Source organism: Nicotiana sylvestris, chromosome 10 (assembly GCF_000393655.2).
Source record: "Nicotiana sylvestris chromosome 10, ASM39365v2, whole genome shotgun sequence".
Classification (NCBI taxonomy): Eukaryota; Viridiplantae; Streptophyta; class Magnoliopsida; order Solanales; family Solanaceae; genus Nicotiana; species Nicotiana sylvestris.
Genome location: NC_091066.1, coordinates 160004306 through 160020273, shown reverse-complemented (window position 1 = coordinate 160020273; position 15968 = coordinate 160004306). Strand labels below are relative to the sequence as shown.

Genomic DNA, 15968 nt, shown 5'->3' with positions numbered 1-15968 from the left:
TTGAAATTGGGTCTAATATAGCTATTTTAACTATTTTACTTTATTTCGTCGCAAAAGAAAAATTACAAAAAAATATATATATGAATTTTAGTTTATGTATTTCTCATAAACTTGAAAAAATACAAAAAAAAACTGTACCTTAATTTTGTACTTTATATAATTTCAAAAATTACCAAAAAAATATAGTTCTATTAATGTTTTGTAGTCATTTTAATTTTGGAAAAATACAAAAAAGGATTACTTCATATTTTATCTTTATATAAAAAACGAAAATCACAAAAATAGTTTTGAAAAAATATTAAAGAAGATATAGTTTTGTTTCAAATATTAGTCTTTTGGTAGTTATTTTGCTTACATAGGATTAGTTGAGCAACGTCGTGTTCTTAATCTCGGGTCCGGGCAAAAGAATAATATTCAGGTTCAAACTATCCATTTTTAGGCCTAATTTTCGGACCTAGCCCATAATAATCCGAGTCCACCACACATGGGGGACACATACGGAACACCGTACATGGGGAATCCCACCGCGCATGGGGGACACAAATCTTGGACCCCTACACACGTGGGGTCCATTTTTTTGGCAAAGGGTACAAAAATACACGGACAAGGCAAAGGAAAGGGGGTTGAACGGATTTTGAAAGGAGGGGACGTGCACTGTTCATTGATCTTCTTCCTCCTGTTGAAAAACAAAGAGAAAAACCTAACAAAAACCCTACTGTCCAAAACTACCATCCGCAACCCCCCTCGTCGGAACCCCAGCTCCCCGACCGTCGACCACCTGCGTCCGACGACCACTGCTTTTTGCCATCGTCTTCCTCACCATCGGAACTAGTGAGACCCCTACTCCCTCACGTCCAAACACCACCACCAAACACCACCACCAAAAACCACCACCAAACAGACCCTTCCACCTCCAGCAACCACCCTCGACCCTACTGTCAACCCACCAGCCTCACGACCACCACCAAACAGAAACCAGTCGCAACCCCCCCAACGCCTGAACCAACACCAAACGACCCTTCCAGCAGCCTACCACGCACCAGTCCAACACCTACTCGTCGTCACTGCCCGTCGACCCATGTCCAAACGCCACAAACCACCAGCTCCTGCTCGTCGTCACTGCCCGTCAACCGGCACCCCGTCGAACCCAGCCTTTAAAAGTAACGAGCTTCCAAATGACCACCTGGAAAAACCAGTAGCAGCCATGACTCATTTTCAGTCCGCTCGTGTTCGAGTTTCTGGCGCGAGCTATTCCGTCTGAGCTTTGATGACTGTTTCCATGGGCTCCCGTTTGAGGTTATCCGTTGAGGTCGATGTTGAGGGCCGGTCCATGGCTCTATTCGTTTCTGTTTGTTCAGGTTAGTAGGAAATTTCGAGTATTAGATAAGGAAACGTTACGTTGAATGTTCAAATATGCAATATAGAAATTGGTATGGTAATTTTCTGCCTATGTTTCACTGTATGCATTTTGGTTCATTTTTTATGTTATGTTATTCTTGTTTATTTAATGTCATTTGATTAAGTTGTGTTACGTGTTCTATGACACAGTTTAACGTTAATTGGTTCGTCCCTTTCTTTACTTAGTGCATTTAGACAAAATTAGTATTAGTACATGCTGTTGCTACTACCGAAACACTCATTCGCTAAACTCCTTTTATTAAATTTCTAACAAGTTATGAGATTTTAGTTGTAAAGAGGCTGTAAGGTTTAGTATTGTTAAAGGCATAAAAATGGCATCCTTTTAAAATAAAAATAAAAAAAACGAGACGAGCTTCGCCAAATAAAAATGTACAGATTGCGGAGCCCTCACAAAAAATATATGTATTAAATACTTAGATTCCGGGACGGGCCGCTTAGCGAAATTCCACGGCCTCACCCAAAAATAATAATACGGTAGTCGCTTTAGGCGCGCCTTTAATAATTTATTCTCCTTAACTCGGGTGCACATTTATGTGACCCAAATCCAAATCTCAACGGAGTCGAAATGTGTCTTTAATCACGGGTATATTAATTGTGACGTGGTTTGATATGCATTTCCATGACGTTGCAAATCCCCTTTTTAAAATAAAGATGAGACGAGCCTCGACAAACAAAAATGCACAAGCTACGGGGCCCTCGTTAAATGTATATATTAAAGTACTTAGTTTTCAGGACGGTCCGTTTAGCAAAATTCGCGGTCTTCCCAGAATAATAACGCGATAGTCTCTTTAGGCGCGCGTTTAATAGTTTACTTTCTTAAGCTTGGGTGTGCATTTCATGCGATCCAAATCCAAATCCCAAAACATCAAATAAAATGCGTTCTGGATTGTGGGTGCATTTCATGTGACGCAGTCCAAAGACGTGTTTTAAGCGATGTTCACATTCTTTTAAAAATAATAATAATAAAGTGATAAAAAGATAAAATTGGTACATCAGTTCACAATTGTATTAAAATCAGATAAATAAGCCGAATATGACAGTTGAGCGACCGTGCTAGAACCACGGAACTCAGGAATGCCTAACACCTTCTCCCGGGTTAACAGAATTCCTTATCCGGATTTCTGGTGCGCAGACTGTAATATGGAGTCATTCTTTTCCTCGAATCGGGATTAAAATTGGTAACTTGGGACACCCTAAATCTCCCAAGTGGCGACTCTGAAATAAATAAACAAATCCCGTTTTGATTGTCCTTTAATTGGAAAAAACTCCCTACGCCCCTCGCGGGGGCGGAAAAAGGAGGTGTGACAGATGTTATGGAAGGTTTTGGTATGTTTGGGTTGAGGTCCCGAGGGCGTGTTTCGAGTGCGTTTCGAGCGAGTCCGGGCATTACCGGAACTCAGGCAATGGTGCTGGTGCTTAAATTTACTGTTGGGGCGAAAGTTTTACCGTTGGGGGCGTGGTTTTACTGCTGGGGTGGAAAATGGTCCGCGACCGCAGTTAAGAAGAATCCGCAGGTCAGCTAGTCCAACTTTGGAAGCATATATCTTTTGATCTACAAGGAATTGTGAGATGATTCAAAAACAAAATTTTTAGCTCTTCGTGTCTAATTTCCAGAAAGGTAAAGAAATCATAATTTGGACAACAATAGAGAAAGTTATGGCCAAAATACTAAAGCCCATCTGTGCAGTCACCAGAAGCACGACAGCGGTGGTTTTACCGCGGTCAGCGGTGATGGGAATCTGAGAGGTGCACTATAAATATGAGATTTGGGGTTTTATTTCATATTTTGACCTAGAGAGCTCGGGCTTTGGTGATTTTTCGAGGGAGTTTCAAGAAAACCATCGGGGTAAGTGATTCTAACTCAATTTTGGCTAAAATACATGATTGTAATGTTGGATTCATCATTTGAGTAGAGATTTGGGATGAAAATTTGGGAAAAAAATCTTGGAACATCATAAAATGAATTTTTGGGATTTGAAAGCCGATTCTAAGTCGCAATTGAGTGAAACTAGTATGGATAGTCTCGTAATTGAATGGGTTTTCGAATTTTGAGACTTTGGTCGGATTCCGATACGTGGGCCCGGGGCCCGGGTTTGAGCAATTTCGAGATTTTTGATGTAAATTAGTTATTTTCGAGTGGGCTTTGTTCCCTTAGCATATTTTGATGGTATGAATCTGGTTTTGGTTAGATTTGGAGCATTCAGAGGCCGAGTCGAGAGGCAAATGCATCGCAGGCTAGAGTTTGGACCGGATTGAGGTAAGTAATGACTGTAAATATTGTCCTGAGGGTATGAAACCCCGGATTTCACATCGTTGTGCTACTTTGAGGTGACATGCGTGCTAGATAACGAGTGTGTGGTCATGCACTATTGGAGATTGTGACTTAGTACGTCCCGTATGACTGTTAAGTCGCGTATTTGATTGAAAACTGTTTGATATCATTGTCTTTTGGAAATTATTACCATGTTTTGGGCTGAATGCCATATTTGGGCCTCGTGCCAACTGTTTTGAACTCTTTGGGGATTTTTACTACTATTCCTCACTGTTTTGACTTCATATTTGTACTCAGTCATGCTGTAATTTTACTATTTTCATAACTCAGCCATATTTACTCTGTTTTTTAATATTTTCAAATGAGCATCATGTTTTACTGTTGCCCGAGCGGCTTGGGAGATTTCTGACTAAGTGAGGCCAATGGTCTGTGTTGTGAGGACATTATGGGATCGGACTGCGCACCGCAATAGTGTTGTACTGATTCATGATTTTGAGGTTGAGGGCCTGTTCGATTTTAGGGTCGTGACAATAACTATCCCTGAAACTTTGTCACGCAAATAATTGCTGAAACATTCTAAACAATGAAAAGGTGTATGGTAACGGTTCTTCTCTTCTAGCTACAAATTGGTTGTATTTCATTCATCTTCCTAATTGTCAATCCTTTGTTTTGCTTCTTTCCTCAAAAAGCTCTCCGATAATATTTGTTTATACTCCTGTTGACATAAATAAAATTCATAGATGATACCAACTAATTATGCAATGGTGATGAAATTCTCTTTATTTTCCTGTCAAGAAATCGAGTAGTGAGTCGGTGTAAATTTATACACTCCTAATTAATCTCAAATTCCAACACAACAATCTTATGGAGGTCCTGGTGGAGGACAAAGCTGCATATTGTTGGTTAGTGAGTAGAATGTGTCTAGACGATAAATTTCAAGTGGCCAAAGCAACATAGAATTCAAGGCTTTACATCCATTGCAAGTGATATATCATGTTTTTTCCCATTCTTAAAATTTTCTTTTGGAGGTAGGGGCAGGGGAGAAACGGGGATGTCACTTGAAAACCTTGAAGTGCATATGTGCTAGAGGGTATACGGTGCTGAAAGACTATATTACACCGGTCATTTCCAGCATCAGGTTAATTTGGGAATATCTATTTTCTTTTGTAATACTCTGTTTGTTTAGAACTATTTAGTGTAATATCTTATTCTTACACGCATGAAAATATATGAAAAGCTTATGATGCTTTCTTTTCGCTCTCTCGCGTTCTCTTCTCTAATTAATGGAGATTTTTGCATTTTTTTCACTAAGTCTTGACATGATATAAAAGTTAGGAGGATCAATTTTGCTCCTTTTTCTCCATTCATTGGTTGACTAACGATCTTTTTTTCCCTTTTTGAGACTTTAATCGAGTTAATTTTTTTTTTGTTGTCGACTTTTTATTTTGGTTCAATATTGAGAGAGCTGGTTCATGCGGGGGTGATCTTGACGAGACTTGTGCGTGTGGCTTTAGTTGTAATGTAAGATTTAGATTTATGTTTTTTTTTTCTTATGATGTTAGTGTTTTAGTCAGCTTACGCACACCTTGACAATTTCATTGTACTGCCTCCCACAATTATAGATACCAAACAACTCTACTCGCCAAAGCTTGGAGAGTGTTCTGTACATAATTTAGGGGACAATAGTTTTGTTTTCCTTTTTTTTTGGGCACAAGTAATTGGTATTGCAAGAACAGAATCCACCATTGAGTAGAGCACGAGTTAATAAGTATTGTCTTTAAACTTGTGTTTTTTATAGGTAGCCTGTTATTTTTTTTCTCCTTTATTTTGACATATTAGCTTAAGATTGTTCGTTTTCTTCATCTTATACTTTAATTTAAACCAATCAATATAAAAATGAACTAAATTGTCAAGGTGACCATCTTTAATGGGACTTAAGATGTGTGGTTTCGATATTGTCTCATGTGATTTCCATTTATTTAGTACAGAAATTATGCGACTCAATGGGAGCATATAATCTAAATGGGAAGAAATTGAACAGATTCAAGACAAGTCACTATTAAAAATATTGTTCTAACAAATAACAAATAATAGTTAAGAAAATTTGATGAGGCTTTTCAAGACCGCGCGAAGCGTAAATAAATTCACTAGTTTACGAATAAAAATCGTTTCTATCATTACAATGCTAATATGCAATAGATATTTCATGAAAATCACTTGTCATAATTAGTTCACAAATGCTAATATGCAATGTCTAACTACTAACAGGAGCATTGAATTATACAAAAAAAATATTAGTAGTATTTTTCCAATGCAAATAATAAAAGTTACTAACATATAAGGATATTGTAATTGCTGACATGGCAGCATCCTCACCTTATAATTCCCCACACACAAACTTCCAAACTAACCCCCCCAATTATATTTCCAGTTCTAGAACATTCCTCCCTTTTCCCCTTAAACCCCCTTTTTCACACTTCCAGGGTTTTTAGACGAACCCTCAAGAATTCTTGCCCCATCTTCACACCCTTTATCCATACACACACAAAACACACACTGAAAAACTCAATAGAAACACCAAATAGTTTAGCTAATGGCCCCTGTAGTTAGCAGGAGTTTGACCTCTGCTCCTATGGCTTCAGTGCCTTACTCCCCTTCTATTGTATTGGGGAGTGGTAATACAAATAGGGTCTGTCTTAAAAATGGTTTCTTGCCTAAAAATAACTTAAAGAATGGATTTTTACAATCTGGGTTGAAGTGGAAATTACAAGAAAAGAGGGACAGTAGAGTAGTTGTTAGGTGTGAGGCTTCTGCTGTAGCTGAAAAGGAAGCTTCTGAGAGTCCTGGGGAGACTCATGAGTATCAGGCTGAGGTGGGTTTTTTATTTTCTTGAGTAAAATTTAAGTTTTTAGTTGTATTGGTTGGATTTGGATTATACATGAATTTTGGCTAGTCATAATATTATGAATTTTGTATTTGCATAATATTGGCATGAGATAAGTTTGAATGGACTGACGTGGTTCGTGATGATTTAGCCAGCCCCAATTTGTTCGGGATTGTCTGGGACTGAGGCGTAATAATAGTAGTAGTAGTTGTTGTTGCTGTTTTATGATTCCATGAATTTTTGAATGGATGCAATGGATTCATATTTTCCATTTTCGGCTAGTTTGTTATTGTGGTACAGTTGAATGAAGAGGAATTGGCAGTTAGAATTTAGATGTTCCTTTTTATCAATAAGAAATTCATTCTATGAAGTAATCATTGCTGTGGTTTCCGACATAGTAAATATTTAATCTTTAGTCAATTTTAGGAGTTGTTGAATTCTTAATATAATTTAGCTTAAAGTCCTTTGTCCATAATTGTTTCTCTAACTCTCTTATTCAGATGTTAAAACTTAGAATACTGTTTTTTGCAGGTCAGTCGCCTATTAGACTTGATTGTTCACAGCCTTTACAGTCACAAGGAGGTTTTCTTGCGAGAGCTTGTGAGGTGGGGACATCTCTCTCCTTCTTTTCTTTTCCCAAGTGGCGAAACGTCTTAATACTACTTCATTGTTTTCTTGATAACATATAATTGTTCATCGTGTAAAGTTACTGGTTGTAGTCGGCATAGACATCATGATCCATGTTTGTGTCCAAAACCATCTATTTGTCATAGATTAAGTGTCTCATTTTCTTACTTGCCATTGATATCTGACTCTCGCCATTACCATTGTTTCTTTTGTTATTCATAGGGTTCTTTTTCTTTTTTCAATGCACTAGTAAGCCTTTGGGATGCTTTGTAATTGTTTTTTAAATTTTCCTCTCGTCCTTTTATGTGCTATTGCTGACTTTGGCTTCTTCTTTTGGACAGTAATGCTAGTGATGCTCTTGATAAGTTGAGGTTTCTGAGTTTGACGGAGCCTTCTTTACTTGGGGATTCTGGTGAGCTAGAGATTCGCATCAAGCCTGATCCAGACAATGGGACTATTACCATAACGTACGTGGCTTATTATTTAGCTGCATTTATGTTTTCCTTTTAAAGGGGGCTAATTAATTGATAATGCAGGGATACCGGTATTGGAATGACCAAGGAGGAGCTCATAGACTGTCTCGGGACTATTGCCCAAAGTGGTACCTCGAAATTCTTGAAGGCACTTAAGGTACTAGAGGGTATCTTCATGTTGTGGAGTAACTTCACAAGGTCTCTGACATTGGTTGTTAATTTGTGATTTAAAGTTATTGTCTCTAAGAGTTAAGCCACTCTCCTTTCCGTAGGAAAACAAAGATCTTGGAGCTGACAATGGATTGATTGGTCAATTTGGTGTTGGTTTCTATTCTGCATTTCTGGTTGCTCAAAAGGTAGCTGTTCATTGTACATGATTTATTTATCAATAAATAGCCGTTGCAATTCCACTGATTTTATTATCTTTTGATCTTTTTGTACAATCAGGTCGTAGTTTCCACAAAGAGCCCAAGGTCAGCTAAACAGTATGTTTGGGAGTCGGTGGCCGACAGTAGCTCATATGTCATCAGAGAGGAAACTAACCCTGAAAACCTTCTATCTCGAGGAACACAAATTACACTTTATTTGAGGGTACTGCAATACTTCTGCGCCTTTCTCTTGGCCTCTTTGCTCCTAAATCCCCTGGGTTTGGCATGTGCGAGCTTCAATGTTTTATTTTGTTTCTTCTCCTAATTTTTGTACTATAGAATATTATAACGAAGTAAAGATAAATTCCTAATATCCATCCCTGAACATGTCATCTGATGTCTTCTCTGCATGATAATGGGTTGAGAATTGTAAGACATTTAACTCTGAGAATCATAGCATTGTAATTTATCTTCTTCTTTGTGATAAGAAGGATCAGTAGAGAGCATTGTGAACGGTTTTGTTTCCTACTGAAAATGCATTCTGATAGGCTATCATCTTTTGTAGGATGATGACAAATACGAGTACTCGGAGCCCAAAAAGATCCAGGATTTGGTGAAGAATTATTCACAGTTTATTTCTTTTCCAATTTATACATGGCAGGAGAAATCAAGAACAATTGAGGTAAGTTTTTTGTATGTTCTAAAGCTGTTTTAAACTTATCTCATCTATTGTCTTTGGTGTTTGAGGAGAAATTGTTTGTGGTTTCAGCTAATGCCTAATGGACAATTTCCTGTTCATGAATATATTTTCCAGAGCTTTAGATGGTTAATTCCCTCTTTCTGTAACCTTATAAAAAATCATCCATGTACTACTATTCTTATTAGCAAAGCTACCTCGACGCTTATTTTGATGATGTGAAGGGGGATCAGATAAATTTCTAAGTTTGAGGCCTTTAAAAGTTTTTAAGTTCGAAAAAACCATTGCCAGGGCCAGATTGTGGGGGCCAGTTGGTGCTTAGAAAACTGATACACTTGCATCTTTTATACAATATACTTGCAAAAAAAGTTAGAGGTTGTTGTAGTGCTTGTGCTATGATTATGATAAGTATGTCTGATTTGCATTTTCATGTGATAACTTCGTTGATATTATTGTCATCATCATCATCATCATCACGTGAGGGGGTTTCAACTCGTTATCCGATGCTAGTTTCTATTCACCTATGCTGCTGGTCCTAATTTACAATGTTAAATTTCGACAGGTAGAGGAGGAGGAAGAACCAAAGGAAGGAGAAGAAAAAACAGAGGTGATGGTTTCAGACTTAATTGCTTACGGTGTATTCTCTTCAGTATGTGTCTACACTTCTCAGCTTATTGAGGCAGTGGAATTCATGCTTCCTTTTCTTTGTAATGACAGGAAGAAAAGAAAAAGATAAAGAAGACTAAGACTGAGAAGTACTGGGATTGGGAGTTGACAAATGAAACAAAACCTATATGGGTGAGTTATTGACTACGGCGAGAGTTCTTTTGTGTGTTCTTGATGTCATATTCCTTTTTTTATGTCTGATATATGTTTCAGCGGTTATTCTAATTTGGAAAAATCCTTTTTCCCCCATAATAAATGTAGATGCGTAATCCAAAAGAAGTCGAGAAAGAACAGTACCAGGAATTCTACAAGAAAACTTTTAATGAGTTCTTGGATCCACTTACGTACACTCATTTCACTACAGAGGTATTCACTTCTCATATTCGATTGATGACTTGTCATTTTGTCAGTTTTTAAAACTGGTATTTTAATTCTGATATTACAATTTGTGCAGGGTGAGGTGGAGTTTAGAAGTGTCCTATATATACCTGGAATGGCTCCTCTTAACAATGAAGATGTCATAAATCCCAAGACAAAGAACATACGGTTGCATGTAAAGCGGGTTTTCATTTCTGATGATTTTGATGGAGAGTTGGTGAGTTCTACGTTTATCTCTATTTGCAACTTGTAAAAGACATGTCAAGAGAATTGATATCTACTTCCTGTGTTATTGTGTAGTTTCTCATAAATGGTAGTTGTGTTTCTTTGTATGAACTAAATCCCTCCATTATCAGCATTTGTCTGGATGGTCAATTGGTCCTGCTGTGTTATTGGTGTGGAACTCTTAGAATAAGCTTCTGATGTCACTTCAACTTGTGTGTTATTCATTTCTTTGCTTCACCAAGCCATATCAAGAACTTAAATTTGATTATAATAACTGGTAAAATGTCAAACTATATGTTGCTTCTTTTCATCTTTCTTGAGCCGAGGGTCTATCGGAAACAACTTCTCTACCTTCCTAGGGTAGGGGTAAGGTCTGCGTGCCCTCCCCAGGCCCAACTTGTGGGATTCCACTGGGTTTGTTGTTACTTTTGTAATGATTACTTGGTCTTCTAGTTTTGTTGTCTTTCCTGTTTTCTATTAGACATTGTTGCTTTATCAAACGAGTTACTAGTTTTATGAGTTACTAGTTTTTGTACTTTGTGGGTTCATATCAGTACAAAATTTTAGGCACATACTAAGGAAAGTAGGCAACTGATTCTCAGATCCTGTTTGTTTTGAACTTCTGCACCAACGACCTGAGAATGTGTTGCTTCGTGTGAAGGAGGTTCTCACATGAACCCCTTTTATCTGGTGTTTGAACTGCTGTGTTGTGGTTTCTAAGCTCTGTTTTCTGTCCCCTGCGAAGTATATATCTGCAGTAGCGGTCATACTGAGGCCCATTTGTAAGACAGTCATCAGGGACGAACAGTCTACCAAACAAATTCATAGTCTCATTCTTCGAGCTACCTATTTGACATTAATATGCACGTAAAGAGAAGTGGTTTTTGAATCATGTTCAACAAGTGTACTGCAGAATAAAAGAATGATATGTGTGTTTAGTGGTAGAAGAAGAGATTGTGCTGTTCTAAATTGACTTTTGAGTGCCGTTGGTAGAAGAAGAGATTGTGCAACGTAGTGGCTTTTATCAGTTGATGCTAATTTTGTTTGCATTTTTCAGTTTCCGAGGTACCTGAGCTTTGTTAAAGGAGTGGTGGACTCAGATGACCTTCCTCTTAATGTTTCACGAGAAATTCTGCAAGAGAGCCGAATTGTAAGAACTAACTTTCGTGCTTCAATGAATTACATTTTAGACATTTCGTATGTCAACTGTATTCTTGTTTCGCAGTTTGCATTATGGTCAATTACTCAAGATGTCCTTTGCAGTTTGATTGAAAAGGAAGATCCTATTCTTAGATTGTAACACAATTATGTTATTTCATCCCAGGTTCGGATAATGAGAAAGAGACTAGTGAGAAAAACATTTGACATGATTCAGGATCTCTCTGAAAGTGAGAACAAGGAGGTAAAATTTCATCAAAGCTTTCTTTACCTTTGTAGTTTCCTTTGGTTCCTTATCAAAACATAATTTTCTTTGAATTCCGTAAAAACGCTGCTATTTTGTTACAGGATTACAAGAAATTCTGGGAGAACTTTGGTAAATTTATAAAGTTGGGATGTATTGAAGACACTGGTAATCACAAGCGAATAACTCCATTACTGAGATTTTTTTCTTCCAAAAGCGAAGAAGAGTTGATAAGCTTAGATGACTATATTGAGAACATGGGCGAAAACCAGAAGGCCATTTACTATTTGGCTACTGATAGCTTACAGAGTGCTAGAACTGCTCCTTTCTTGGAGAAGTTGGTTCAGAAAGGTATTGAGGTATGTGCTTCATCCCCCGGAAAGTGTAACAAAAATGGAATTGTATATGTGTATATCACAAAAAGGTGTACGAGTCCTGCTTTGTCAATCTATTTCTATATTGAGGAAAAAGAAACCTGTGGCCAGTACATTGTCCCCATATGGCGCTAAAACAACACAAAAATTCAACTCTCACCTTAATCTGCATGTCATGTCATAGTAGGATGTCCAACGGAAGACAAAACATGCATTTAAAAGGGGTGGGTGGGGGAGGGGAAGCTCTGCTGGAGAATCACCTTATCGGGCTTAAGTTCTCACTAGAATACCCTCTCTTTGTACACTCTTCTGACATTTTCTTGTGCTGCTGTGATACAGGTGTTGTATCTTGTCGAACCAATAGATGAGGTGGCTATCCAGAATCTACAAACATACAAGGAAAAGAAGTTCGTTGACATAAGCAAAGAGGACCTAGAGCTTGGTAAGCTTAATTTTTCTCGCATTGGCTGGGAATTCAGTATAGAAATTATTGCTTCTCTATATTTTCTGCGTTTTCCTTTAATTCGTATTTCCCACTCTGTAAACACGCAAATAAACAACAGAAGGGGTATTGGAGAAATAGAAATGAAATGGTCATTGAAGTTTGACCTCTTTCCACAGAGTGAACATATTTTAATCTCTGGATTTGATTTCAGATGATGACGATGAGGTGAAAGAAAGGGAAGCCAAGCAAGAGTACAATCTTCTATGTGATTGGATAAAGCAACAGTTGGGTGATAAGGTGGCTAAGGTACAGGTTTCCAAGCGTTTAAGCTCATCACCATGCGTGCTTGTATCTGGAAAGTTCGGTTGGTCTGCCAACATGGAAAGGTCTGTGGGTTATGATTTTTATCTTCTTTTTTTCCTATTCTTTGTCAGTTCATTTAATTTTAGAAATTGCAAAACTATGTGCTGAAGATCTTTGTTTCCTTTGTGTATGAAATAGGTTGATGAGAGCCCAAACCTTGGGAGACACTTCAACCCTGGAGTTTATGAGAGGGAGAAGAATATTGGAGGTTAATCCTGATCATCCAATCGTCAAAGACCTAAATGTAAGTTTGCCTTGCTTGATTTGCATAAGCTAGTTCCTTGATTTCGACTCTAAGAACAAGTGTTGTGAAATAAAAAAAAGGGTATCTGAAATCGTAAGAATTTTAAATGATGAAACAATTTTACCTACAGAAATTTGGTAACATGATGGAATGTCATTCTGACCATCTGAACTATGATGATCACTTGATGCTAGGGAAGATAATTCTGAGATTGTGTCGTGAAGTTTCAGTCATCTAATTCTATAAATTCATTGAAGAATATCAGCCTTATAATATGTTCATAAAAGTTTTGTTTCCAATAAAAGATGAAGTAGGACGATGAAATGTACAATTATTATTGTGCATTGCTAACAGGAATTGTTTTTCTCCATTGTTAAAAGAAAAATACAGTAACTTATAAAAAGAATAATACAGTAAAGGTCGACTAAGAATCCTACGTATTTATCAACCAATGATTTTGTGGAACTTGCAGGCTGCATGCAAGAATGCACCCGACAGTTCTGATGCCAAGCGAGCTGTAGAACTATTGTACGACACTGCATTGATCTCCAGTGGATTTACTGTAAGTACTGTGGAACAGAACATAGTTTTTTCCTTCTCTCAATTTAGTAGAACAAATATTAAATAAGTTGTTTCTACTTGATACATGAATTTTTAACATTGGCACATTGGAAACAGCCTGATAGTCCAGCTGAGTTGGGTAACAAGATCTATGAGATGATGGCAATGGCTCTTGGTGGAAGATGGGGCAGATCCGAGGAAGACGAGTCAGAAACATCAGTACAAACTTCAACAGAGTCGGATGCAGGTTCGGCCGAAGTCTCAGAGGTACAAGTCGTCGAGCCATCAGAAGTAAGGACCGAGAGCAACGATTATTGGGAGTGATGTTAAAGTGTTTTGTCATTCTTGTTTAGGCATTCTTTCTGGCATGTCATCAGGAACTGCCAGAAGAGTAGAGCATTTTTGGTTTTTGTGAGGGGGTACTAGAATGTTATAGGGGAGAAAATGGAAATTGTATTAAAGAAATTTTGGCATGAATAAATTAGTTATAGAATTAGTAAGATTTGGTTGGTTTGCCCCCTCTTGCATTAAAATTTACTATGTTATCTCCTGTAAACACAAACCACTATACTAGCACAAAGGTAGCAATATAAAATGTAGCATTGTTCTTATGTTATACTCTCTCTGTGTAATCAAAGAGAGCGAACCGTTTGAAATTTGGTGGATAATAGGTCCGTTTCTCTACATTTTTACTTAAATATTAGGCTTTTGGCTGCAGTACAATTTGACACGTGTTGCTTTCTTATTATTGGACCAAAAGCTTGAGAGCTTTTTGTTTGATGACTTTTCACAAATACTGTAAACATGTTCCTCTTGGTATGAGTTTCACTGCTTGCGTTTGAAAGTGTCACTTAAGATTTTAACTTTTTTTTTTGGGCGGTTAATATTATTTTTAAAATATTCTTTTCTGTAATTTGTTTTCTTGAGCCGAGGGTCTTTCAGAAACAGTCTCTCTACTCCTTCGGGGTATGAGTAAGGTTTGCGCCAGATCCCACTTGTTGTTATTGTCGTCATCGTCTTTTCTGTAATTTGACTAAATTGAGTAGATTATTTACCATTCTTTTCAGGTTGCGATCTATGTTTGGTGTTGACAGTTTTTTAGTTGATTTTTATGTGATTTAATTGTGTGAATATGCACAAAAAATCTAACTTTTGTTAGTGGTGTTAAAATAGTATTAAGCTTCTTTTCGACAAATGTTATATTAAAAGCAAAACTAAAGTAAACCAACATAAAGAAAACAAATATGAGTTAGCAAAAATGGTGGATAAAAAGTGTGGCTCAAACTAAATAACAATTTAAATTATAGATATGGAAATCAGATCGAAGTTGTAGGTTATTTGTCGTTGTGTGCATCTGTCTAGACAGAAAAAGAAAATATAAAATAAGTAACATTTCCTTAATACTTTTAAGTGGTCTTAGTTCCATGAAGTTGTTGTGGACTTGTGGTCCGTGATCAAACAACAGTTTTGCATGGCTTGTTTGTTTAAACAAAATATCATATTAAGTTTAACTTTTATTAGCATTTTTTTTTTCAAAATCGAAAATTGGATAAGTTGTATATGCTGTTTGAAAGTTCGCATTTTACTCCTACGATTTGATATCTAGTGTTTTTTTTCCTCATTTATTTAATTTAATGATAAGCCAGCACAGAATCGGGCGAGGATCGCGGCGCGAATCCCAGCATGTATCAAGAAGAGGTCGATTAATTAGCCAATCATGAAATTTCTTACTGTATTTAAAATTGTATCAAGAGTGAGACTCCCATGCTATAAAGGGGGTCTGATCATTTGTAAACATCATCATATCCACGTAATACAAAGCAATATACTATCTTTCTCTTAAGCTCTCAATACTATGTTATTTTGTTTATATTTTTCAGTAAAATACTCGTTTGACTTGAGGGCGACCTAGCTCGAGAGCCAAAGCTATACATTTCTTTTGGTTTGCGTATATTTCTATTTACAGTTAATTTCAATATCAATTTACGTATCTTTTTATTTTGTGCCAAATTATATCACGTATTCTTATAACCGCGTATAAATTCAATTGTTGTCCGTTTTTAGGGTAAACAAATAGATTTTAAGATTTTCTTTTAACAGAAGTCTCCAATTATTTTAATAGTTTTCGGAGACTTAAAACATCAGGCAATATGAATATTTAGTCAGGGGTAGGTTATAACTAAGGGTGTTAAATGGGTGGGCCGGGCCGGTCCGGGTTGGAAAAAAAAATGAAACTGGCCGGTTTCCGATCCGGGCCGGTTACGGGTTAGTTTTTACCGGGCTTAACGGGTCCGGGTTCATCTGGGTTAAAAATGAACTGTAAGGGTTATGGGTCCAAGGGGCCGGGCCGGGCCGAGTTAGTATTTTTATTTTATTTTTTATTTGTATTTTGTATAACTATTGTACTTTATATTAATATAAAGTAAAAATATAAAGAATACAAAGAAGATGGAAAAAATTGCACTTATAAATTGCAAGTGCTACATTTATTTCAAAATTCAAACTTACAAATTGTAAAGTTTATATTTAACAAGTAAATTAACGAAAAAAGAGTAAATTCAAAGATTTTG

The 15968-nt window shown here is 37.0% G+C and overlaps 1 protein-coding gene across 1 annotated transcript; it reads left to right on the top strand.

Annotated features, from left to right (window-relative positions):
* The first annotated feature begins 6140 nt into the window (after positions 1-6140).
* Positions 6141-14014, top strand: LOC104218452 (heat shock protein 90-5, chloroplastic-like). Its single transcript, XM_009768948.2, has 19 exons — positions 6141-6563; positions 7107-7180; positions 7544-7669; positions 7739-7832; positions 7948-8031; positions 8123-8266; positions 8609-8725; positions 9303-9347; positions 9458-9538; positions 9668-9772; positions 9861-10001; positions 11067-11159; positions 11334-11411; positions 11516-11770; positions 12125-12227; positions 12442-12616; positions 12732-12837; positions 13310-13399; positions 13516-14014. Exons 1-19 carry the CDS (start codon positions 6285-6287, stop codon positions 13720-13722), a joined length of 2397 nt encoding a protein of 798 aa, XP_009767250.1. The 5' UTR covers positions 6141-6284; the 3' UTR covers positions 13723-14014.
* Positions 14015-15968: the final 1954 nt, after the last annotated feature.

What these genes read in the sequence shown, in the direction of transcription:
- LOC104218452 (XM_009768948.2), top strand. Translation starts at nt 6,285, where the DNA reads ATGGCCCCTGTAGTTAGCAGGAGTTTGACCTCTGCTCCTATGGCTTCA. An exon ending in AATGGGACTATTACCATAAC is followed by an intron (nt 7,670 to 7,738) that starts GTACGTGGCTTA and finishes TTGATAATGCAG; the next exon opens with GGATACCGGTATTGGAATGA. An exon ending in TTCTGCAAGAGAGCCGAATT is followed by an intron (nt 11,160 to 11,333) that starts GTAAGAACTAAC and finishes ATTTCATCCCAG; the next exon opens with GTTCGGATAATGAGAAAGAG.